General features: G+C 47.4%; 2 protein-coding genes across 3 annotated transcripts in view; both read right to left on the bottom strand.

Annotated features, from left to right (window-relative positions):
- ADCY7 (adenylate cyclase 7) overlaps positions 1-5174 on the bottom strand; it is a 54978-nt gene extending 49804 nt beyond the window's left edge. Inside the window, exon 1 of the mRNA XM_033127206.1 lies at positions 5087-5174. The gene's annotated coding sequence lies outside the window, so the exon portion shown is untranslated. The remainder of the gene's footprint in view (positions 1-5086) is intronic.
- Positions 5175-15916: 10742 nt separating this feature from the next.
- Positions 15917-19112, bottom strand: part of TENT4B (terminal nucleotidyltransferase 4B) — a 50963-nt gene continuing 47767 nt past the window's right edge. For both annotated transcript variants that reach the window (XM_033128575.1, XM_033128574.1), the window contains exon 12: positions 15917-18662. In XM_033128575.1, coding sequence (XP_032984466.1) covers positions 18486-18662 — 177 coding nt within the window. In that variant the 3' untranslated portion in view covers positions 15917-18485. The remainder of the gene's footprint in view (positions 18663-19112) is intronic.

The raw sequence follows: 19112 nt of genomic DNA, 5'->3' as shown, positions 1-19112 counted from the left end.
GTCTGAGGATCCCACAATTCTACCCACAAAGCACAAGGCGAGCCGGACAGATGGAACCTCCCCTTAGGTGACAATAAGGACAGTTGTGATGCTCAATCGCTTTTCTTGTGATATGTTTAAAAAAAAACCCAAAAGCCATCTGAGAGGATGTACACATTAATGGTTACTTCAAAGAGTACAAATTCTGGTATTTTCCCCACTTTATTGCTTCGATTTTCTGAGTTTTCAATAATGTGAATCATTTCTGTAATTAACACAAAGGCGTTTAAAAGTAAGAAATGAGCTGACTTTCTCCTCCTCCCCAGGAATATAGCTTAGAGCCATGGCCCAGGAGGCAGAAGCTGCCTGGCTGTGGGACCTCGGAGCCACACTGCCTCGCTGAGCCTCAGTTTCCCTCTCTGTTGTACACCAAACTCACTAAGTGGAGCTGCTCCCATCTCCTTCACTAAGCCTGTTCCCTGCTCTGTGAGATGCGGACGGCAAAGCCCATCTGCAGGGTCAGCTACACTATGCCTGCTTCCCCCACCGCCTGTACCCATTGGCTCATTCCTTCTCCTCCTGGGCACCTACTGACCCTGTGCCCAGGCCAGTGGGGAACCAGGGGTGTGAACAGTCATGCGCTCAGAGCCACTGCTCCACGCAGCCATGCCAGTCTCTAGTCCTGACGTCACTCCAGGAAGACCGTCTACCCCGATTTTGCAGGAAGAGACTGAGAGAGAGACAGACTGAGAGAGAGGCAGGAGAACACTGCCCACCTAATACACCAAACGAAAATGAAGACTGCAGCCTGGGGGCCCTCTGCGCGTTCCGCCTGTACCCGCCCCAGAGGGAGGTCAGCAAACCACCCAGCACCCCTTCTGAAGAGCCAGGCGCACGCTTAGGGCTGCAGGTGGGTCGCAGGGAGGACTGAGAATATGACAGGACACAACTGGTTGGACTCACAAAGCTTCAGGCTGCTGGTCGTCCCCCGCAGGCCCCCGGGCCCTCGCACACACTTAACACTGATACCATACCGTAATCTACAGCACATTTCCAATTTCATCAACTGTCCCAATATTTTTCAGCCCAAGTTCATAGACTGCATTGGGTTGTCACATTTCTTTGGTTTCCTTTAATCTGGAACCGTTCCTTGGCCTTTGAGCTTTGTGTTCTTATTGTCTCCATTTTATACACGAGAAACTGAAGTCAGAGAGGTTGAAGCACTCACCCAAAGTCACACAGCTAGGAAATGTTGAGCTGGGATTCAAGCCCAGGGGGTTCCCTGCAGAGCCTGTGTTCCTGTTCTCTGGAGCTTGCAAATAGTAGCCTTTGTTGTTAAGAACTGAAAACAGCGCTTCTCCCCACTTCCCCCCACCTCCCCATCCCCCACCCCAAACCACTGGACTGCTGCTGACAGCCATGCACTCAGCAGGTGGTCTTTCACTGCAGGAGAGGCGTCCTATGCACATACTAGCTGCACTGGGCCTCCTGCTGCCAGCTCCCATCAGCTGGCACTGGCCCTGACCTAGTGCCCACCAAGCCATCCTGCAGGGCCCCCCTATACAAGCTGGACGACAAAGAGGGCAGTGCAGGGAACCAGCAGCTCCTGCCTTTCCTTTTTCCCCCTCTTAAAGTGATAGTCCAGGCCCAAATGCCCACATCCAAAAAGCAGAGGAAGGCACACAGCCCAGAACCAGAGCCTGAAGTTGGAAGGGCCGCCAGGCTATGTCTCTGACCCACACCAGGCCACCAGCATGAAAGGGGGCCCCTGCGGTCAGCTGTCCAAGAGGGACTGAGCATGTTCTAAGATACATGCTGGGGGTTGCACTAGAGGGAAGGGTTTGCAGAGAGAAGGAAAGGCAAGGGCTGGAGGGGGAGGGAATGGAGCTCTCACAGCAGGGAGCAGAAAGGGCACACAAAGAAGAGAAGGACCCTGAGGGCTGATCCCACAAACTCAGGACCCAAAAGGATGTGGCATCCTTAGCTCTTCTGGGGCCCAGAGCCCCCACCAAGCCAGGAGCATCAGCCTGGGAAACCACTGTCATTGGTTGCCAAACACGGCTGGCTCAGGGCCCGGAGGCTGTCACCAACCTTGCCACCATCACCCCTGGCCTGGTGTCCTCCCGAGATGGGCTGCCATCACCCACCCACCAGCCAGTCCCCATCAGACAGTTTTCCAACAGTAAATCATGAGCCACAGATGCCGGCGAGCGCAGTGGGAGAGGCGACATTGCCAACGAGACCGAGTTCCAGGCCATGCAGCTAGGTTTTGAGGCGAATCTGTACTGAAATATCTCAGAGTCCTAGGGCCTTCCCACTGGGCACCAGATTCAATTCAGAAGTTTACCACGGCCTCCCGACCCCACCTGCAAACCCAGTTCCGAGTTTCAGAAGCAGCAGAACTGTTCTTGAAACTTTCCCAGAACGAAAAAGGAATACAGTTTTGCTTTTCTTCCTGACTGTGGACAATTTTGAAAATACAGAAAGCATAAATAAATAAGATGATCTATCAACAAATTCCCCAAAGACACCCCAATGAGGCCCCGTCCTTCCCCAGTGCCAATGCGCAGATTGGCCTGCTGTGCGAGCATCTCTCTACAGAGGTGTTTGGGGTCAAGGAACAACCACTGTCTCTCCTCTGTTGGCCAGCTTAGAAGGGCAGTGACCATGCGGAACTCATCTCTGCCCCCTACCCAGGCACAGGCAGGCCACTGGAGCTCCCTTGCTGGAGTCAACATAAGTCATTATCCACCCCCACCCCCAACACTCAGCAGTTCCTTTGTGCCCCCTACAGAGGAAGGGGATCCAGGAGGTGGGGGTCAGCAGCCAAGCCCCAGAGCAACCCCAGGGACTGGCGCAGGAACAGCAGGGAGAGGTGGGCAGGCAGTGTGTTTTGCCCAGGGGGTCGGGCAAATACCCACTTGAGACTCTGCCTGCTGGGTTGGGGTTAGGCTCCCAATATATCCTCAGACGGATTCCTCCAAAACCACAGGAAGGCCAGAAGGCCAGGCCTAGTCCCAGCTCCAGGCTTAACTTGCTAGACCCCTTTGATGACCTCAGGTTTCCCACCTGTAAACTGGGCTGATCATTCCAGCCCTAACTCACAGGAACGAACAATATAAAGGACATGCCACAGCTTTGTAAGCAATCTGGCCTCAGAAACTGGAGGGCTCTCACCTCTCCCTGCCCTCCTCCATAAAAGGCCCAAGGGCACCCCTTCCCACAAGCCTGAGGGTACGGAGGGCTACGGGAAGAGGACCTGGCCCCGAGGACCCTGAGCATTCAGCACTTGTCGGGGTGTGGGGAGCTCCAAAGGCACCCTGTGGACCCAAGTCGCCATGCACGAAGGCTGCCCACCTCTGCTCCCCAGAGCCAGCTGGCCGCTGCTGTGGGGCCTCCTCACCGTACCTGGGGTCTGCCTCCTGCCCCCGCTCCTACGAGGGCACGTGCCCTCGTGTAAATGCCGGGGCCTCCTCTTCTCAGAGCCCAAGGCCCCCGCCTGCCCAACCCTGAACCCACTGCGGTCTCCTTGGTCATTCATTCATTCCTCGTTGAGCATCACTGTGGACCAGGTTTCAGCCAGTGATGAGGACCCCAAACCTAAAACCGGTCATTCTAGGCAAAGTCCAACCACACAGGGCCCCTGTGGTCCTGATCTGGAAGGTCCCTATCTTCAAGGTTCTACTTCTAGTAATGGGTCCAAACTCACTTCCAGCTTTGGCTCTGGGACTTGGGAAGAACATGAGTTTCTGGCCTCTGAAAGTGGGGACCCAAGGTATAAACCTGAGGGAACACCTCCAGGCCACACATCTTGGCCCCAAGCAGGCTGCTGCTACCTTCGCCTATCTCCTTAATGTGGAAGGTTGGGTGGGGTTTCCCCAGTGGGGATCCCAGGCAGGGGCTAACGCCTGGCCCACTCTCCTACCTACACCCCCCCTTTAACTGGTAGGGGGTCCTGCTCGCTGTCGCTCTGGTCGGACTGCTTCCAGCCTCAAGCCCCACTCTTGTCCTCATTGAGCCCCCGCCCCTTGAGCTGTTTTTACTTTAAACAGACCACAGTTTACCCTTGAACAAGCAGGGGTTGGAGGCGTCCACCCCCACACACAGTGGAAAATCCATGTATAACTTCTGACCCCCCCCAGAAACTTAACAATAATCTGGCATCTAGGGGGGGATTGGTTCCAGGACCCCCCCCTTCCCAATACCAATATCCGTCCCTTACATAAAACCAAGTAGAACAATTCACACAGCCAGACCGAAGCATGCAGTCAGCCCTCCGCATCCGCGGATTCCCAACCTCGGGTATGGAAAATACTGTTTTCCATTTTCCATCAGCGGTTGGTTGAATAAGCAGAGACAAACAAACCATGGGGATACGGAGGCCGACTGCATATTTATTGAAAAAATCCACATATAAGTGGACCTCAGCAGTTCAAACCCGGGCTGTTCAAGCGTCAGCTATATATCGACCTGGCCCCTGGGGTCCCCCGACCCCCCTTGTCCACGTCTGGGAAACTGGAAAACCAGACCCTCGCTGCCTTTGGAAGCCAACGGTATTTTCAAGAGAATGGACAGATGGTTAGGGTCCCGGGCCGGAGCACAGAGCCTCGGCCAGGTCTCAGTCTTCTGGTCGGGAGAGTGGGTTTAGGGAATTCCTGCCAGCTGGGGCCCTGTCTGGGACGCGTCTCCTGCAGTGCCTTGGGAGGGGGACAGGGACAGGGACAGGGGAGGGAACCTCTGCGAAGACCCACCCCAGACTTCAGCAGGAGACAGAGCAGGAGTGGAGGGAGGCGGGGTGGCCCCGTGGGGCTGGGGTCCCAATTGGCCGCCACCCCACCGCAATCCCCCTTCTTGGAGCCCGGGAAAGCAGCCAAGGGAGGGGAGGGGCCGGCCCAGCCGCCGGGCCCTACAGCGTGCCCTCCACCCGGGTGGGGCCCGGCTGGGCAAGGAACCCGCAGACACCCCCAGGCTGACACCCGCCACGGCGCGGGGCCCGAGGACCTGGTGGGCAGGCATATCGCGGACCCCAGACGCGCGACGCGCGCTCCCTCGGGCCCGGGCGGCCGCCTCGCCTCCCCCACCCGGATCCCGCCGCCACCGCGCTCACCTGCCGCCGCTGCTCCCACTCCGGCCACCGCCCGTGTGTCCGCGCCGCCTGTGTGTCCGCGCCGGCTGCGGGCGGGATCCGGCTGTGCGGGCGGGGACGGCGGCGCGGCAGCAAGCGCCCCCCACTGGCGGTCGGGCCCAGCCCGGGGCCGCGGGCCGAGGTGGGCGGCGGTGGGAGGCGAGGCCCGGGGCGCCCCGAAACCCTGTCCCCCATTCCGGCGCTCCTTGCTCCCGCCCTGCTCGGTTTTCACTAGGAATGTTGAAACGCACAAACATCCCACATGTCCACATCGGCGTGCAAGGGAGTGGCCGGGCACCCCTGGAACAGGAGCAGGAAATAAAACCTTTTCAAACAATTCTGTTTTCTCAAAATTTCGCATGTGTTTGGACATGCCAGGTGCTGCCCTACCCCAAAGGGAAGCACTTTCTAGCAAACTCTTTCAGCTGTTTCTCTCCAGATCCGCCCCCTACTCCAGCAACGCCTGTTTCTAGAAGGATCCATAATCTGCGGGCTAATACTCTCCTTCCAAGATGAGGGAAGCTTAGGTCTCACTGAGGCCTTAAACTCCGTGGGCGTGTCCAGCGGGGTGGGAGCTGAGCCCCTCCCCCACCCCACACCTCTGTGAGTCCATCTTTAGCAACCAGTCTGTGCTGGCACCAGGAAGACAAAGCCCACCTAAGAAAGTAGGTGTCTTTAGAAGGTAGGTGTCCTGTTCCCCAGGTGGCTGAACAACAGGGTTGCCCATTCGATTCCTACATGGGCCAGTGAACTATGCCCTCCACACTAGGCTGAAGAAAACGAGCTGCAGCTGAGCTGGGGGAGGGGCTGCCCGATGGCTCAGTTGGTTAGAGGGGGAGCCCTCAACAACAAGGTGGCCGGTTCAATTCCCACATGGGATGGTGGGCTGTGCCCCTTGCAACTAAGATTGAAGGATGACTTGGAGCTGACTGACCCTGGAGAAATACACTGTTCCCCAATATTCCCCAATAAAAAAAAATTTTTTTTAAAGTAGGTGTCCTAACCTCATCATGACCCCACTCACAGCTGCCTACGACCCAGGGTGGGGCCCGAGTTGGCAGCAAAACCCTAGCACCCCGGCTGGGTGAGCAAGAAAGCGGTCCTCTGAGTCACCATGGGTGTGACAAGAGAGTGAGCGACTGAAGAAGTTATCAAGACCAGGAAGGCGCTTCACGCATAGACGGTCAAGTCTCAACCTCCCCACTTTTCCAAAGCTCCTATGCCCATTGTGGAGCCGTGGTTCCCACTTTTCTGAGAGGGGTCACGTGGGCAGCTGGTAAGGCCATTTTTCAGGTCCACCCTCGGAGGCCCTAGCCGGAGCTCCACGGGAAAGTTTCCCGGGAATTACCCGGATGATCCTAGGACAAGCAGGCTGGAGACACTCAGGTAACTCGGAGTCCTGTGCCAGAATCCTGGAGTCGGGTACCACAGAGGGAGCGCCCCGAAACCCTGTCCCCCATTACCTGAGAGGGAAGAGAGCCTGGCTGTGTCAAGGCCCTGACCCCACCGTGGAACCCAGCCCGGAGACCATGTACTGAGGAAGTGCTGCGGAAGCAGGTGGTGGAATGCTGCAAGGTACAGATCTGACTTCCATCCCAGGTGGGGGGAGGGAGGTCCCAGCTGACTGTTCACAGCAAGCCCTCCCTGCTTCCCCAAGACTGGATCCCCACAGCCTCCGGCGTGGTGGCACTTGGCTCTCCAGGCCGGAGCAGCACCACTTCCCTGGCGATGTCACTGCTGTGTCTTGAGGGCCTCACCAGGCAGGATGGGAGCGGCTGAGACTTCCCCTGGATCGAAATGGACATGATGGTGGGCACACCTGAGCCTGATCAGAGCCAACTTCTGAACCGGCCCCGCCCACCCCTCAACAGAACCCAGGAAGTGAGGGGAACCACCTGTTTGCCTCAAGAACAGTGAGTGCCTTAGCCTAGAGGCATGAGTCCTGCCCACCAAGGTCAACCCAGGAGAGAGAGGGGGGCCCCTGGGCAGGGGAGGGCCCCTCTGGGGCTTGTGCCCAGCACTTCCTTCTGGACCCTTCCAACAGCACGAGAAGCCCTCAGCCTTTAGCAGTGTGCGGGAGCCAGGGGCGAAGCTATGATTTCCCACCCTGTCGTGTGTGTCATCTTTATGCAAATCTGATACCAATCCCCTGACAGCAGACAGGAAAACAGGGCTGGAGAAAGTGAGCTGAACACAAGGCCCGCGTCAGCGCTCACCATTAACTGCCAAGACAGCTCCACCATCTGTGCTGTGGTCATAGCAGCAGCATGGCCTCGTCACGCACTCAGGCCTCAGTGATTCTCAGACTGCAGCCAACATCAGAATCGCCCAGAGGCCTAGTGAAAACACAGTGCTGCCCCCACACACACACACCAGGCTTTTCAGTCAGCAGGTCTGACATGGCTCTCAAGAAGTGTACCTTCTACCAAGCTCCCAGGTGACCCCAATGCTGCTGGCCCTCGGGCCAGAATCCCTCGCCTGGAGACCCTGATCCTGGGCCGGGGTCTGCAAGATGCCTTAGTAAAAACCCAGGGGAGCTCCGTTGGTGACAGGGACGGCACTACAATCAGAGAGGGAAGGAATGTCTCCTCCGTACATAGTGTTGGATGAATTGACTTCCATATGGGGAAAACTATTTGACACCATCCTAAAACAACAACCAGAAGATTAAAGATCTTTGTGTTTGAAAATAAAACTTATATAAGGAAGTATTTTTGTAATTTTGTTCTGGAGAATCCTGCAGAGGAAATCAAATCCACAGAGAAGGGCTGCAGTTTCAAAACGTCTCTGTCCAGGGGGTGGCGGGAGTCTCCACATGTCCACATCTAGTGTGTTTGTGATTTGAACGACCCACTGTGCTGAAAACCCCAGAGAACATTTGCCTGAAGAGCCCCTCGTTAACTGCAGTGTCCAGCACGGAGGGCCGTGCCTGCTGCTAGAAAACGGCCAGCATTTGTTGCCTGAACGAGGCTCTTACAGTCTACACCTTTCTCCCTGGCAATCCAGCTTTACATTGGAAGAATGACCAGAAAAGATGGTGGGTTGAATCCCTCTTCTACTCTTGTTGTCTCCTTAAACCCTCTAAAACGGCTGTGAAAGGAGTTTTTAAGGCCTATAAGAACGGAGAAAATGAGACAGGAAGGAACAGCACTACGAATGGGGAAGGTGCAAAGCAGGTGTTTCGGTGGCATTGACGTGGCGGGTACTGGACACTGAATCTTCAGCTGGCGGTTGGGGAAACTGCCAAGTTTTGAGAAAACTGCAGACACAGAGAGTGCGAGGGTCAGGTAGCTCGGGAAGCAGGGGAGAGCAAAATTGAAGAAGGTACCTTGAAAATCTAAGAAGCAGGTGAGAGTGCCAGGCTCTCCCTCCCCCCTGCCCACCACCCAGCTAAGTGACTGCCCCTTCCCACCTAAGCAGAAGTCTGCAGGGCTTTTCTCTGGAAAAGATAAAATAGAGACAGTCTCCGGACAGAGGTCCACCAAACCCAGCTGTGGGGAAAAGAGAAATATAAAAGGGAGATTTATACAGGAAGCTGAGACATACCTCACCACCCCAGGCCAGCTCTCTTCCCCACGCAGCTAACTCCCAGGATTGGCAGCCAGGTCCTAACCCCCAGGCTGGAGGAATTCTCCTGGGAACCCCACCAGCCAAGTCCTGATCTTCTCCTCACCGCCAATCAGCCTGGTGACCCTGAGGGAAGACACAGCTGACTGCTATATTGAGTCACAGAGTGACCCCATTCTTACACGTGTGCAGACAGTCAGGCAGCACCAGAAATCGAAGGAAAGCCTCCAACCCAAAAGAGTCCAAGACAACAAAACAGAAAAAAAAGTCCACAGAGACCATGCAGGCCAAAACTTAACTGTATCATTAATATCTTCAGAGAGTCAAAAAATATATTGCAACCATGAAACCAAACAGGATATGGTGTTTTTTTTTAAAACAAGGGACACCTGAGGACCAAAAAAAAAGAACTCAGAAATGAAAAACCAACAAAAGGGTTCGAAGATAAAGTTGAATAAAAAAGTCAGAGAGGGAAAATAGGGAAGAAGAGATGGGAAAACTAGAGGATCAGTGCAGGAGACCCAATATCTGAATAACTACGGAGTTCCTGAGACAGCAGAGGGCAGGAAATAAAAATCAGAATTCAAGATTGCCTCGTACTCAGTGACACACAGTGCCAGATCGAAAGGGTCCATGCCATCAGGTGCCCAGTGCCACAGACCCACCTAATTTCCATTAACAGTGCAATTTCAGAACCTTGGGAACCAAGGAGAAGATCCTGAAAGTTTCACTAGCTTTTCTCACAACCACCCTGGGAGTGATGAAGCAATGCTTCAAATTCTGAAGGGAAAATGTTTTCCAACCGAGAATTTACATCCAAACTATTAACTGAGCATAGATGGAGAACAAAGCTACTTTCAGATGTTTAGTCTGCGTACCCTTTGCCAGGAAGCTTCTGGGAAGGTGCACTAAAGAAAGGAGTGAGCTTATTTTAAAAAAAAGAGGTGAACATGGATGAGCGGAAGGACTCTCCGGGTGGAGGTGAGCTGTGTGCAACAGACACAGCTAGTCAGAGGTCCAGGAGAGCCGCCTCTGAGAAGATGAAACTCATACAACAGCGATGTACCTGAGATGTGGACAGCAGGAGAAAAATTGGCAGTGTTGGGGTGAATTAGTCAAGTAAAAAACAAAAAATCTCCAGTTAGAACAAAAACACTTGTGCAGAAAAAGAATCATTTTATTATGCAGCTCAATTAGGCACCTACCCGGTCAGGACATTAGCACAATTATCGTGCTAAATAAGTCGGTTTAACTACAGGGCGGCTGGGGCGGTGGAAGTTAGCACGATTTCAAGAACTAAAAATCAAGACATGGCATGAGAGGTGTATTATTTAGAGACAAAACCCCCCACAGCCACCAGAAGTTGGAAGTCCCTGCCTCAGAAGAGGGAGAAAACAGAGGAAGGGGCGGGAAACAAACTTTTAGGACTATTTGGCTTTAAACTATGACAGAACCGCTGCTCTGGCCCTCTCCACCGGCTTGCCACTTTCTTGGCAGGGCCACCCCAGCCCAGGTCCCAGCACCCCTTGTCCCGTCTGGCCGCCTTACAGGTCTGTTTCTACAGGTGGTTGTGTGTCACCTTGTCCCCTTACCTTCGGTCTTCCTGTGGAGATGTCTTGCCTACGTATATGAAAGCACTGTTTTCCTGAATTGGATTTGTTAAAAACAAAGATGCATCATGTAATCCGCTTTACAACTATTTGGAACGTTCACAAAGATGCCTGCTGGGCGATTCAAGTACAAAAATGGTTTGCAATGCAAATTGAGCAATAGCTCTTTTGAAAATTGATACACTAATAGGCCACTTGATACTTTTAACAACCCTCTCCTTCCCTTTCACTTTAATGTTAGCGTTAAACATTGACTTTCTTTTAATCTCTAATGGGTTTCTCTTCAACATTCTAATCCCATGTTTTCAAATAGGAATTAGTCACCTGCCTTAGAAACATATACATATATAGAAAAATGTATGCTACTTCCCAAATGGATTATTTGACAGATTAGTTTGTTCGGGTGTTTTTTTTAAGAAATGGTTTTCTTAGACAAGCAAGAAGTATAAAGCATTTTACTTAAAAGGTGAAAAATGGTCCTAATTTAAAAGTCAAAGTTGTTGCATTCCTAAGATAACCTGGTAAAGAGAGAATATCTCATAACAGGTTTTACTGGGCACTAATGAATAGAAATTACAGCGAAAATTCTACAGTCACATAATGAGAGCCTAAGAAAGTGATTTCAGGGAAAATATCTCCTTAAAAAATGATAGCGTTGGTCCACTAAGGATTATGGAGATCACTGTCTGGAATTTTCCACAGCTGCCTTTCATCCTTTCTTTTTCCAACAAAATTTCCAGCAGATTTTCCCAACAAAACCCAAGGCGGCTCTGTTTTCTCTGACCCAGAAAACTGGATCCTTTTTCTCACTGGAGTTCCCTCTCTACTCACCTTACCACCCATTCTATTTATTTTTAGAGAGCTTTAGTTTTAGCTGCTGCAGTTACTGAAGGGTCTTAAAAGATCAAGTGTTAGGGGTGGGAGGTGGAGAATGATCAATACAAGTGCTATTTTTTCCATCAGTTTTGCCCCAGGCAGCGTTTTTTAAAAAGTAGAAATGCAGAAAAAGTAGAGGCATAATTTCAGATGGCCATGTTACATGTATAATATTTCTATCCTAGTGAATATATATCAATGGATGAAACTTCTCAAAACTGTGGAAATTCACCTACAAGATAAAACTGCAAGAATTTTTAAATAAACTCAGAAGCGCCATCAAATAGCAAGACTTTATAATATCCCTACTCAAGATAAGCTAGAAAGTACTGACATTTCCTAAGAGTCTATCAGTTTATAAGGGCCTTGGGGTTTCTGACAGGTTAATTTACCAAAGCTACCTGCAAGCGAAAGTCAGCACCCTAAAAAGGGATGAGGAGAGCTGCATGTGGAATGAATGCCTCTCTCCATATGGTAGGGAGTTATGTGTGATACCACTTACGTAAAAGGGGGAAAGACCCCCTAAAAGTACATCTGTGCTTTTACATGTAAATGCATTTTTAAAATGCACTGATGTCACGGATATGTCCCTGACTATTGAAGTGGCCAACTCCAGGGAGTTAAGTGGGACTAGGGATGAGGGGGAACTAGGTCCTTTCATTTACTTACGTGTTAATCACACTCCTTCACAACAGAACACACATTCACTATCAGTTGAGCAATTAGGTCAATTCACTGTCTGGGTAGGTGGACAAAACTATACTGCATCCTCAGCTCATTCTCTGATTCATCACTTGAGAAACTTATTTAACAGGATTACCGTTTCTTGCTTTTTAAAAGAGAACATTGTCAGTAAATGTATAAGCAGTAAACAGGCTGGAGCGGGCAGTTGTCTAGACTGAACTTCTCTTCAGTCTAAGTCAGCTTGGGATTCTCTGGACACAAACTACGCAGGATTCCCTTCACGACCACTCAGGTGGGTCCCACACAAGCACCAGCCAGAGGACCGCCCACTCCGCGCCCTGGGAGAGGGTTCTGAAAACTCAGCTTGGTTGCACTTGGCTTAGTCCTGCTTCTTCCATTCTTTGAAGAAGCAAACGTTTTCCTTACTCGAACGGTCTGCGTCATGAACCTGGGATGAAGTATCTCAATTTCTTAGTGCAGCAAGCATAACCCCTTGCAAAGGATAAAGCTGGCTTGGCACTTGTGAATAACCCAATTCCAGGGAGCCAGTTTCCAGCGTGGCTGCGGCTGTGGGGAGGACAGCAGATCTCTTTGGCTAAGACCTAGGCGGGAGAAAAACATAACATTTTAAGGCACCCTCACTTGCATTAGAGAGGATGAAACCCAACAGAAACGCCATCTATGTACAAGAAAAGCTCATTGTCTAAACAGGGATATCTTTAGAATTATAGGATAAATTAAGAAAAAGTAGCTATTCGAGTTTTACATAAAGGCTCATACCAGAGGTTTTGAAGATAAATGAAAGCACAAAGCCTTTATTGAAGTGCAGGTTTATTATTCATAATAACCCCAGTGGTAAGCACTGGGGGCAGGTATGCGTAGAAATGCAATTTATAAAATTTTCCAAGGCAAACAAACTGACGTCTTTGAAGAAATCGTCGTTAGCTTAAAAAAAAAAAAAAAGAAAAAAAAAGCTTCCAGGTGTGTAATTCATTCACAGTATTGATAACTGGTGCCCAGTAATATGACCTCAGGAAATGTCGAGATTTCATCAATCATTTGGATCAAATCTCTTTTTCTGGTAAGTTCCTTAGTGCCTCTGCAGCGGTAACTAGACAAGATTGGAAAGCTTTTGAGACGATTCAAACCTCTGGCACCTCACAGGCGTCCGCCTTTCTTAACACAGAAGGCAATGCTAATCAAAGAAGGAAATGAAGAAAAGGTTATTAACAGCAAACACTGGTCCAACAAACTTCTAAACATATGTATCTATGCACAGTCCACTAAAAATGTTGATCTCAATGGTCCTTTGCATCTTATAGCCAGAAACTACGCTGGCTGCCACGTAACTTTTCACTTTTAACACCACAGTGCTTTGTAGTAGTGAGTAGTGTGAAGACTCTGATACTTGTAACAAGCCCTTTGTATTATTTTAGGATAACAGGACTTTCAAAAGACTTTACAAAAAAGTGACTCCTGAAAATTCCAATATATAAAAATCAGAGAGAAGCGATCTACAATTTCGGAGACTAAGTTTTGGGACAAAGAGACGTATGATAAATCATAAGCAAAGATACTAATGACACGATTTAGGGAACAGCTATGAATTGCACAGAACCCAAGAGAATGTGGCTGATAACCAAAAATCTCTCTCTCTTTAAGAAGTATGGCTAATTCATGAGAGACAAGGATGAAATCACCTTCACCAACTTACTGGCTTTAGAGGTTTCCCCTAGGTCTCTTCTCCCCTCCCCACCTACCCCCCCTGTCCAGGTAACGCCGTTTGTTTTACTTCATAATCTCTCATTACTACAGCATCTTTAAGATAAAGTCCAGACTGTCTCTTTGGTGGAGACCTTCCCTGTAATCAGGCCACGCAGAAGCTGCTGCAGTAAAAAGTAGCTACGGCCCCGTGGAACCTCAAGGACTTAAGTTAAAATGCAGAAATAAAGATGAGCAAATGCCAGTCAACACTTCCGCTGAAATACACAAATGGAGAGCACACCCGATTTCCATTAGCATCTGTTCTTATTGACACGGCTCACATTTGTCTCAGGAAATCCGAGGGGCTACTTCAAGTTTATAATAACCAAAGGGGATGTGCTAGCTCCCTCTCTCTGGTTCAGCCTCTTTCTAAAGTGTCTCCTTCAGGCTAGTACACTATGGACGAGGTTAAACTTAATAACGCACATACTTAAGTAGCAAAGGCACAGGCCAAATACTTAAAAAAAAAAAATACCAAGAAACCTGACATAGGAGTAAAACAAACATTAGCATCTTATTAACTAAAAACTGTCCTTAAGTAAATATTTAATTCTGGATATCATGTAATAAATCAGTCGAGCTTGTAAGCAATTCTTCTGGTTAATAATTTTGTCAACATTCAATTTATACAGATATTTAGCTCATTATCTCTGATGAAAAAAATGCTGCTTAAGGTGGAAAGTGAAGACGGCTAACAAGACGGTGGAGAAAAAGGCCTCCGGGGTATTTTAAGTTCTCGATCCACACTAATAACTTGCGCAGTAAAACCTGGCTTGTCCCTTAGTTATGTTTAATACAAGTGACATATTAAAATGTTAACATTTATTCCGCCCATAAATGTTTTGACAAAATGGCAGTTAGAGCCTGGAGGTTTAGAAGCTGAGGCAAGGTGAAGACACCACCTCATACCTGTCTTTGTTCCCACTTTCATGGTACGTCATTCTTGAAGGTTTCACTAGGTGAACTCCATCACTGATGAAAATTAGGATAAAGAGTAACTATTAAATGTAACTTCTACTCAATTAAGTTTAATAGAGCCATGTATAGAGTGCTTTGCTCAGAAAATACTTTATGAGAAAGTTGCTTTCTACTAATCGAAACAGTTCAATGAGCTAGGAGAACAAGAATAGATGGGTAAGAATAAACTCTCCTGATCATTAGTTTTCACACTTCGATACTTATCATAGCAAAATTGGGAATGAGGTTTTTATATTTTAGCATCTAATTTTTGAAAAGTTAATTGAGAAGCAATTTCCTATCAACATTCCTAGTTAGTGACTGAAACACTGAGAAATCGACAGTGTTATAACCGAAGGAATTGATAAAACTGTAGACCACTATAAAAATCCAATTGAGAAGATACAGTCATAACCAATAAAAATATCAGCACAACTTGGTAATACCTGGTAGTGGTGATTTCTAGGCATTTCTAGAGTGTGACATGACACCCTAGTCACGGGGCAGGGCTCTGCAGTGAGTACGTCCCCGCAGTACGGGCTCTTGCAGCTCACGGCAGTCAGACTTTCTCCCGACCGCCCCCCGTTCTGGAAACCCCAAGCCCTAGTCCATAGGTGAAGGCAAACACAACTCACACTTACCATTACATGGCGGAGGGAATGGGAAGAAAACACACGGAAGTATAGGCTCCAGAGGCAAAGACTAGGAAAAATGCTCTCCCTCCACCCATGTTTGGCTCTGTGAAGACTTTATCCGGGAATATCTGAGCCAAAGCAAATAACCTCAATATTAATGAGAGGCTCAAAATGGAAGTAAAGGGAAAACACACTCAAAATAGGACAAAAATATAGTATGATCAACTGCTGAAGACCAGAAGGCAAGCCCATGTAAAACCAGATCCCACAGGTCAAAGCAAGGTTCGAAAACCACGTGCAACGTCTCCAAACAAAACAAAGACGCTGAAAACCAGGCACCTTCGTGGACACCTCGAAATTGCATTTACCTTGATCAGCAAAACAGAAGCACTCAGGTTTTGTGCTGGCACCTCTTTGACCCATCAGCACCTCTAAAAACCAGTATCTGAATGTGTATTATGACTTTTTAAAGAGCATCAACACTGACCAGGTCCACACACATGACCGTGGCCGCCAGAGGCAGAACCTGTAAAATCCCGTCCTACAAGCACGAGCGAAGGCAGGTTCTGCCTCATGGGTAGGGCCGGACTGCAAGTATTTAAATGACACATTTCTGATACATCCACAAAATCTTTACAGGGAGTACCAGCACTCAGCAAAGTAAAAGGACACGAGTCAAATACAGAGATGAAGTGTACAAAACAAATGAGCAGGCAAACTAAAAGTTCTTGAAAGTATTTTACTTCAGATTGAAAAGAGAACAGCTTCCACACTGTTCATCGCGCAAGATACACAGTATTCACGAGTGCAACGCTGGTCGTTTGAGGAAACATACACACCTCAAGATCTCCTTCATGCTTTTTCTTTTAGAAAGATACTGTTTACCAAAAAGAAACTTCAGCAGTACAGGAAAAACTATTTTCCCAATAAATTTACGAAAACCTAAGATTCCCAATGGAATCAAGATTATCTTCCCGCTACCACCACCTTAATAAAATCACATGCTTATTGGAACACTAATATCTGCCCCTAAGAGTACATTCACTTTCAACAATGAGGGTGATTCTTAACAAAACAAAACAAAACAAAAACTTCAGTGTGGTAAATGTAACATGGAGCTCTGCACGTATTCAATGTCTGAAATAGGCAGCTAATACTGGATTTAATTTTATTTTATAAATAATTGTTCCCTTAGCAGTAAACATAAGTCTACACATTCACCATAGTCCTAGAAAATAAATACTGTGATTATGCGCGCAATATGTTATGACAAACCAGTTCCAAAAAACAAGAGCTAGACATCTTGATAAAAATTCTGATCAGAATAAAATGTGACTCTAAAATTTAAAACATTGTCAAAGTAACATCACATTTAAAATCTTCCACGGTATACACCAGTATTATGAGTTTCCAGTTTTGAAACATATTTTTCTGTTGTGAATTAAAATACGAACATATTGAAAATTGTTAACTTCAGGGATGACATCAGTTTTGGTCTTACTGTAGCATTATTTTCTTTATAAAAAGTTGCACTAAGTGTCCATTAATGGTCTCATTGGTCTTCAGTATTTCATAAACGTATATAAAAGAAATTCCTAAAAGCCAGCAGTACTTTATCTGTATGTGTGTGTATGTGTGTCTATATATATATATATATATATATATATATATATATATATAGACACACATATATATATATAAATAAAATAATCTCAACTCAGAAATGGCTGTAATTAAGAGAGCCTCATACATTGATGCTAAACATAAGAGCTTTCACCTTAAAAGAAAGCATTTTCGGAAATGTCACTTACATTCTATTATAGTAAATATTCCCAAACGAGTTTCAAATTCAATGTGTGACAAGTAACAGAATTATACATTTCATTAGCACTCAGAGCTGACCACAACGAAAATTTACTGTATGATTGAAACAAGCTGATGTTTAAAAAAGGTTTTAATTAAAGATAACAATTCGTGGAAGGAGAGGATAAAGAATGGGATGACAAGAAGTATTTGGTCTTAATAAGGCAATACAAAATAGATCCATTATCAAAGACCATTTAATTTTTAAAGACCAACAATACCAAAAGCATAAAGTGAAGTATAAGAAAATAGTTTTTTATAAGTATGATTTAATTAAAGCTGTTTACAGTTATTCTCTCCCACAGTAGTTAAGCATGAATTTAAAAAAGAATAAGAGATGAGAAAAAACAAGCACGTGCAGCACACAGGGTCAGAGGAGCCAGCATGCAGTCTGTGGAACTCAAGGTTTCACTGAGACAGGAATGAGACCAGACATGGTGGCCTTTTTTCCCCTATTGGAGGGGGGGAGGGAGGGGGGCGGAGGGAGAGAAAGGAACGCAAAGGAAACAAATACAAAGTCATGTAACTGCCCCATTGCCCAAGACGACAGCACTAGAGAAAACAGTTGCAAGTTAATTTTTAGAGATGACTAGAGGTTTTTCAGTGTTTACACAAAAGTACATAGTACATATATTATATATTTGTTTTTACAAAATAAAATAACCATCATTTGCCACCATCAACATTTTCTTTAGAGAGGAAGCATTTTTCAGCAGCAGGTCACCAGGATTCTGTTGTCATTTCAAAGCCCAGGAAAAAAAATTGAATAAGAGAGCTAATCACTTCCCTATACATGGATGTTAAGATGACAATTCAGATTATTTTGCAAACTAATCCTGAGAAAAATCTGTTTACAATTTAAACAGTAATGTTATGTAAAAAGTATTAACAAATCCACTATTACAAATATCGATTTCCTATATGGTCATCTATATATACACACAATAAAATGGTAAATATATTCAAAAATATTTAAAAAAAAACAAACAGACATGCACAGATCGCTTTCCCCTTTGGAATCTGGACTTCCTATGTGATTACCTCTGTTCTCCTTCCCACCCCAATCCTCTGAAATGTTTTTTTCGTATCACCCTACCCACACTGAACACTATTCCCACTAACTCTGCATAAAGCCAATGAGAAATATGTTTATTTTACATTCAAGCTTTAAATCTTAAAATGACCCTGTTGTAGCATATGACTTATCAAAGGAGCGCCTTTTCCCCTGCCCTTTTTTCACTTGCTCTTTGTTTTTTGCAGTTGTCAGTCTTCATGATCCATTCCATGGCGAGCTGGGAAAAAACGCAGTGGCTAAATCAACATGAGAACAGTGTAAGGCTCCCAAACGTGTCCCAGGAGTCCCCAGGCAACTGTCCTGGGCTTGAGGTCACTGCACACAGAAGACCGTCCATCGTACAACGGTGACTATCTACAGAGGTCTGAGAGGGGCGCGTCCCTCTTGTGTTTCCTCTTTTTGCCATGGTAATACTGATTATTTGATTTGCCTTGATGTTGTTTGTTTGTCATCAAGGAACCATGGCTCGTTTGGGTTGTACCTTGGAAGCCTTTGCTGGAAGAACGAAAGAGCCTTGCTGATCCGTGCTGCAGAAAAGAAAGTGGACAAGAAGACATCAGTATCGTGGATTCAACAGAACACTCGCTAAGACCTGACCCGGGGGCTTTCAAAACTAGGGATATGCTGACTCCTCTGGCAGGCAGACGACGACACTGCAGGGCTTAACTGTCTTGAGCTCTGAAACGTTTCCGTGACTTTTTAGTGGAAGTACTGAGAAACGAACCATTGCCTTGCCTTCGAAACAGAGTATATGCATGTAACACGTTTCTTAAGAAATCTATCAACCAATATACTACGTAATACACTACGTAAATGACATTACTGGAAGAAGACATGCAGGAGTGCTGCCAGCTCAGGCGACATCACGGCTGACTGCTTCTTTCCTGCTATCCCCTGTCACTTTAATTGCCATTTCTGAGTGAGTCTGTATTGGGTGCACATGACTAAGGCTGGACAGGTAAAGCGGACTCTGCGAG

This window comes from Rhinolophus ferrumequinum, chromosome 15 (genome assembly GCF_004115265.2).
Source record: "Rhinolophus ferrumequinum isolate MPI-CBG mRhiFer1 chromosome 15, mRhiFer1_v1.p, whole genome shotgun sequence".
Classification (NCBI taxonomy): Eukaryota; Metazoa; Chordata; class Mammalia; order Chiroptera; family Rhinolophidae; genus Rhinolophus; species Rhinolophus ferrumequinum.
This window is presented reverse-complemented; position numbering and strand designations above follow the sequence as displayed.